Below are 5,871 nucleotides of genomic sequence, written 5' to 3' on the forward strand. Positions count from 1 at the left end.
TGCATGTATATCCATATTTCTTCGCGAGAAACGTATATATGTGTACATACGCGTATCACGCTTACGCAGTCGCGCGCTCGTTGACGTCTTGAGATCGTCCGAGAGAGAATTGTGAGTTGCAAAGACGCGGGGTGACGGGCGCACGGCACCACGCGACATGACATGATAATTACGACGTTCGACGTGATAAGATTATCGAGGACCGTTGAACCATCCTCCAGACTCTAACGTCGTGTTCAAGTTTCCCGCCATTTTGCCGTGCGCCCGCCTGTATCGTCTCCAACGTCTCTACGCCTCGCGCGCGCGCGCGCGCGCGCGCGTGCGAGCGAGCGAGCACGACTCCAGGCCGGTCGTCGGCGGTGGCGTCTCGCGGAGACGTGGACGCGGCGTCGCTGCTGATGACGACCATCGTGTTGTCTAAGTTCCTGGCGCGACGCCGCGAGTTGCGACCGATTTCCCGCCTTTTCGCGCGGCGCCGAGATGTATGGCGTGCGAGCGAACAGGAGCAAGCGAGAGAAAGAAAGAGAGAGAAGAGGGGGACAAAGAAAAGAGATTAGAGCGCGGAGCGAGCGATTCTCCCCCGATTTCGCGAGTCGGCGCGATAAAAAAAAACATCCACCATCTTTGCTGACGACGGGAGATAATGTGCGTGCGTACGTACGCACGGCGCAGCTACGAAAAATTTCTCGCTGGATGGAAGGAAGAAAAGCAAGCAAGCAGGATGGGAGGGCAGAGGCGACCGGTCGGTCTGTCGGAGGCGCGCGGCGCCGTGGTGCCGACGCACCACATGGCGCGGCCGCGTCGTAACGACGCGCCACACAGCGTACAGCGTAAGCGCGTGTACGACAGCCTGACCGTCGCCGTCGTCCGAGGGGGCCCCGGGAGTACGCGCGGAAGGACGCGTCCCCGCGACCGCGGCACTCGCGGGGGAGGGGAGCACACTGCCGTCTCGCACACGCCGCTCACGGCATGAAAACTCGGCTTGACGAAGGTGTTTCTGACGTACCCGCCGGCCCGCTTACCTTGGACGCATCCTCGATGTTGTTGTCGTTCTTGGTCTCCGTCTTTGCGTCAGACATCTCTTCACGTGTGAATCACTCAAAAACACTGGGAAATCCACGATTCCACGGCGAGAATTCGCGCTGCGCCCGGTCGCACTGTTTATACGATAAGGAAAGATGGCGGTTAGCGTGGGTCACGTGACACCTCGTCAAACCTCAGAGCGGGAGTTCGGCGCGCCGTCCTGCGCCGCCGCGATCAACTACGCGCGTAGCGACGCACACGCGACCCCGATCAGCCCGATGCAGAGATTCTCGCCCTCGCCGACGGTATTTCCACACTGCACGCTCGTCGATTTTTTCCCTCCCTTTTTTTTATTGTAAAAGGGCGAAGCTCGTTTACGTCAGCAGTAATGCGATTCTACGTAACTTACGATATATCGTGTACAATAAAATTAAATTAAATATTCAATATGATTCCCCATCTATTTTTTATTAAAAAATTTTTAATTTGTAGAATCGCACTTGCTGTTACGTTGTAATTCGAGCAACATTCGTTTAGAATAATTAAAAGTACAGCATAGAATACCGTCGCAGAATTAAAAAAACCAGGATGATTCGGATAGATCCCTATTAGCAATTTTAAAAATAATTTTCCCTGGCGTGTATTAAATTGTAATTAACATCGCGCACGCGTACTTACTTTACTTACCTGCTTCAAAATCGTTTTATGTATATATATGTCGTTCTGTTATAATCTCTCTTTCGATTTATAGAATTATAAGAGGAAATCAATATAGGATTTTTTAATTATTTATATATGCTGCTTTGAATTAAAAATGTAATTTTTTGTGTTTACGCATCATGAAACATATAAATGTTGAAATTAATCTGAGAATTATATATTATACAGTTTGACATAAGTAAAATAAATTTTGTTTGCTTAGAATCTAAATAAAATAGAAAATTGCATAAATACGTAATACCTATTTTTTGTTTTTTTTTTCTCGTAACCGTATTGATATATCCGATCTTAAATGTCTTTAGCTCCGCCTACTCTATTCTGTAAAACAGAAATTATTAGAAAGAGTTCCACAATTAGTAAGCTTTTAACTGTTGATTTAACAGTAAGTCGTTAATGCGTTGGCATTCTTCGGAACCAGAATCTCGCCCTGAAATCGTCGCTGCATGTTAAAAATGCAGGCGCGGTTGGTGAATGTATGATCATCCTCACAGGACCGTTATGACCCAATGACAATAACTGTTTTCTTGATGCGTTACGAGAATTCCATGCACACAACGAGGTAGTGGCTTCATCAGGGAACAACACATAGTCTTCGGTATGATTAAAGATCGCCTGTGCCTTGTGTTCCTGTCTACCTGTGGAAAAACGGTTTAGTCAGTCGTATATTCGTGATTGTATTATTGTAACATTAACAAGACATACCGCACCGAACATATTTCAAGTACGTCAAAATACATTTATAGTCTTTTTACCTGTAGTTCCGGCACCTGTATACGCTATTAGACATCTGCTAGTAGATAATTCCCATAACTTTATCAAGGAATCCTTTCCTGAGGACAATATATACTGGAACCCAAAATTATATGTGATTACTCAAAATTAAATGGGGAAATAAAACACTAAGCTTCCATCGGCAATTTACATGTATAAATCTTGTGCAACGTTATCGCCAGAATTACTACCTTGCCATTCCTTGTGAACGTCACTGAGCATACTTCATAACCATCATGCGCTTTTGCAAAAGTGTTTACACATCGATTTGATACTCCATCCCACAGTTTGATGCTTCCGTCTTTTCCTGCCGATACATAAGTCTTTGCATCTGGAGAATACTTGATGCTAGTTATTCCAGCTGTATGCTGATGATTTGGTATGCTACACACAAAACATTGTGCAGTATTTACGTCGTATAATCTAACTATTGGATGATTGGTCCCAACTATAAGAAAATCTCCGGTTGGATGAAAAGATAGACATCGAATTTGATCCGCATCTGTGATGGTCCTGAAAGCCTTTTTAACGCTGGCTTTACTAAAATCAAACAACTTCACAGAGAAGTCACGACTGCCAGATACAAGTATAGGCTCCCTGGGATGAAACTCCAAACATGTTACTTCTTCTAAGTGATCGTATAAAGTTCTTATTACTGGATGACCTCCAGTTTGATCTCCAGGTGCAATCTCTTCTGGTGCAGATTTGGCTAGCATTCTGTCTACATCTAAAATCTTGATCGAGGCATCTACAGAACCAGTAGCTATCAGCTGACCATCTGCTGAGAAAGCTCCAGCCCTGCAGTTTCCTTTATGGGATGTGACGTACGCTGTTTCATATTGTGCTGGTTCTGGAGCTTGAGTCTGAGCTTCTGTCTCAAATTCTAGGTCTAATCCAGGACCTAAAGTGTTGTCAAAACTCGATGTAAACGAGGATAAGTTAGCGCTATTATCCTTCTTGGAACGATCTGGTTCATGAGCAGAACCAATCAACATTAAATGAAGCAGTCGATCTGAGGGTGGACATGGTGGATCCGTCTGTATCATATTGGATAGCTGGACAGCTAGAGTCTGATGGCCATCGTAAAACAGCTGACTGAAATATTCAACATAACTTACTTGATAATCCATTACACATGCCCTACTTTTGTTATCTTGCTGATGAAGCTACAATTGTAAATTACACTTGCCATTGGGCGTTCACACAAAAATCGCGCTTTATATAGAGAATATTAATGATAAAGGAGCGAAATTCAAAAGAGAGCGTGCAAAAGAGACGATTATAAACAACCTGATCATCAATCTGTAGAGCAGCTCCCTGCTTTTTATGATGTTCTTCGGATCTGCCTCAGGTTCTTTCATTGCGCTCTGGCCCGCCGTGTTCCCTGAAGGTGACTGAATGTTGGCGAGTTTAATTAGAACCGTTTAAAAAAAATACTTTAAACCGCCCATCAATCGATGACCCCGGCCTTTTTTGCAGGTTATGTCGCGTTGTTGTCACCCCACGCATTTACGCTCGTGCTCTGCATCACTTCCGTTTGATTGGTAGTTCAGGCAGTCGCGACCAATCAGCGATGCGCGCCGTTGTCAGTGCGAGTTCCACGTGATTTGTGTAAAACTCCACAATGGCCGAGATTGATAGCAATTCGGGATTAAATAAGACCATCTCCGAACAAAAGGGTACATACCGCAAAAAATTATTGTTGAACGAACACGCTCTACGAAAGCGGCAGGCCTTCAAGTTCGCTACAAGTGACAAAGATATCTATGTGAACAACAAGACACCTTTCAAGGTAGCTCGTATAAAAGTTATCATAACCTTTCAATCGTTGCAACTTCGCTGTAGATTCAAAACGAATGCGCATTTGTTTCGAAACTGTCGTCGCACTTTCTCAGATATTTGTTAATATTTTAAAGGGACAATTATACAAATGCGAGAAACTGCTCGACAAAGGTGCTTCTGAGCTGGTCATTCATGGGCTCGGTGCTGCTGTGTGCAAAGCAGCCAGCTTGGCTCTACGATTGAAGGAAATTCATCATGACACTTTAGATCTTGATGTTAAAACCTCTACCGTTATTTTAGTAGGTACGTATACTTTTCTATACATATAATCAAATTAAAACAAAAGTATAAGAATGTCTTGTTAATTACAGATGATCTAGAAGCATTAAACGACAATGTGGACGATGAGATAAATAACAGGCAAAACTCTTCTATACACATACGTGTCATTAGGAGAGTGCCAGTGGCTGTGCTGAGATCTAAATAAGAACAAATTGATATTGAGACTTTGTAAAACGATATGTTTAAGTAATGAGTGTAGATTGAGTGAATAACAGAATATGTATGATAGAGTGAATGGAATTATTAGCTACATTATTATTTCAATATAGTTTATAGAGAATTATATAATTTTTTTACGATGATCTTTTCTTTAAATGAACTGGTTCATTGGTTAGGTTTAACAATCTTTGAGATATGGATCAATTTACTTGCCTTATTGTTCTTCACTGTTTTGCTAGCTTTAAAATTAGATGAACAGTTATTTTTGGGACCATCAGGATGGTGGGAAGTATTTTCGCCACTCTTTGTAGCAGATGGTTTAAATACGTATTTTTGCGCTATTATTTTTATAAGAATGTATATGGAAGGAATGATTAGAGCAGGCATTTTGCGAGCATTATGGAGTCAAATATCATTATTATTAATTTTTGTGTTTAAGTATCTTCTGTGTAAAAAGCTCTCTGGACAAAGCACGTTGGAGTATTCTGAAGTTTTGAGTCCTGTATTCATTCTTCTGCAATTGATTGCTGTCAGAGCTTGTCAATTACATTAAGAAAAATAGAAGAATTTTCCTGTGTACTACTTCCAGAGTCATCATCTGTGAGAACGATATATAATATACTTATACATATATACTATTTTGTCAGATTTATTTAGATTAAATTATTTAAGAAATTTTATCTTTCTCTCTCTGTAAATATTACTAAATATTTTTATCTTTCTATTTAATATAACGTTATTCCTGAATACATTATGCAATACAAATTTAATAAATATTCTTTTAAAAGAATAATAATACATGATAAAAGAATATTAATTAAAATGATAAAATAATATATTGATAAAAAAATAATATAATTCTTTGAATTAATATTTTATTATGTAAACTTATTGACACAAACTGTTGTTTTATATTAATAATAAGAGTTTTGACGAAAAATAACAAACATTAATTTTTTTGTTATATATTTAAATTATTTTATATTATGATGGATGATTCTTAAATTCTTTATTAATTTCCAAATTATTTACAAGATTTTATTATTTATGATAATTAATAGGAAAAAAATGAAA

General features: G+C 40.5%; 4 protein-coding genes across 5 annotated transcripts in view; 2 read left to right on the top strand and 2 right to left on the bottom strand.

Moving 5' to 3' along the window:
* The window catches only part of LOC108756498 (chromosomal protein D1), a 3,250-nt gene extending 1,932 nt beyond the window's left edge, over window positions 1-1,318 (bottom strand). The window contains exon 1 of one of the 2 annotated variants that reach the window (XM_018500369.1): window positions 51-1,006. In XM_018500369.1, coding sequence (XP_018355871.1) covers window positions 51-164 — 114 coding nt within the window. In that variant the 5' untranslated portion in view covers window positions 165-1,006. The other variant, XM_018500370.1, reaches the window with a different exon arrangement.
* A 628-nt stretch (window positions 1,319-1,946) lies between these two features.
* On the bottom strand, window positions 1,947-3,970 carry LOC108756403 (cleavage stimulation factor subunit 1). The gene is made up of 4 exons (XM_018500166.1): window positions 3,805-3,970; window positions 2,706-3,609; window positions 2,496-2,589; window positions 1,947-2,378 (listed from the first exon to the last, which is right to left on the bottom strand). Exons 1-4 carry the CDS (start codon window positions 3,873-3,875, stop codon window positions 2,134-2,136), a joined length of 1,314 nt encoding a protein of 437 aa, XP_018355668.1. The 5' UTR covers window positions 3,876-3,970; the 3' UTR covers window positions 1,947-2,133.
* A 119-nt stretch (window positions 3,971-4,089) lies between these two features.
* On the top strand, window positions 4,090-4,862 carry LOC108756404 (ribonuclease P protein subunit p20-like). Its single transcript, XM_018500168.1, has 3 exons — window positions 4,090-4,306; window positions 4,431-4,599; window positions 4,668-4,862. The coding sequence occupies exons 1-3, from the start codon at window positions 4,139-4,141 to the stop codon at window positions 4,781-4,783; spliced, it is 453 nt and encodes a 150-aa protein (XP_018355670.1). The 5' UTR covers window positions 4,090-4,138; the 3' UTR covers window positions 4,784-4,862.
* Window positions 4,863-4,921: 59 nt separating this feature from the next.
* The window catches only part of LOC108756401 (transmembrane protein 203), a 1,483-nt gene continuing 533 nt past the window's right edge, over window positions 4,922-5,871 (top strand). The window contains exon 1 of the mRNA XM_018500164.1: window positions 4,922-5,397. Within this exon, the coding sequence (XP_018355666.1) occupies window positions 4,937-5,350 (414 nt within the window). The 5' untranslated portion in view covers window positions 4,922-4,936 and the 3' untranslated portion in view covers window positions 5,351-5,397. The remainder of the gene's footprint in view (window positions 5,398-5,871) is intronic.

This window comes from Trachymyrmex septentrionalis, unplaced genomic scaffold (genome assembly GCF_001594115.1).
Source record: "Trachymyrmex septentrionalis isolate Tsep2-gDNA-1 unplaced genomic scaffold, Tsep1.0 scaffold127, whole genome shotgun sequence".
Classification (NCBI taxonomy): Eukaryota; Metazoa; Arthropoda; class Insecta; order Hymenoptera; family Formicidae; genus Trachymyrmex; species Trachymyrmex septentrionalis.

Coding starts and splice junctions, on each gene's coding strand:
- LOC108756404 (XM_018500168.1), top strand. CDS start 4,139: ATGGCCGAGATTGATAGCAATTCGGGATTAAATAAGACCATCTCCGAA. Junction 4,307..4,430: donor ACAACAAGACACCTTTCAAG/GTAGCTCGTATA, acceptor AATATTTTAAAG/GGACAATTATACAAATGCGA. Junction 4,600..4,667: donor CTCTACCGTTATTTTAGTAG/GTACGTATACTT, acceptor TGTTAATTACAG/ATGATCTAGAAGCATTAAAC.
- LOC108756403 (XM_018500166.1), bottom strand. CDS start 3,875: ATGAAAGAACCTGAGGCAGATCCGAAGAACATCATAAAAAGCAGGGAG. Junction 3,610..3,804: donor CTCTACAGATTGATGATCAG/GTTGTTTATAAT, acceptor TGAATATTTCAG/TCAGCTGTTTTACGATGGCC. Junction 2,379..2,495: donor TACAGGTGCCGGAACTACAG/GTAAAAAGACTA, acceptor GTTTTTCCACAG/GTAGACAGGAACACAAGGCA.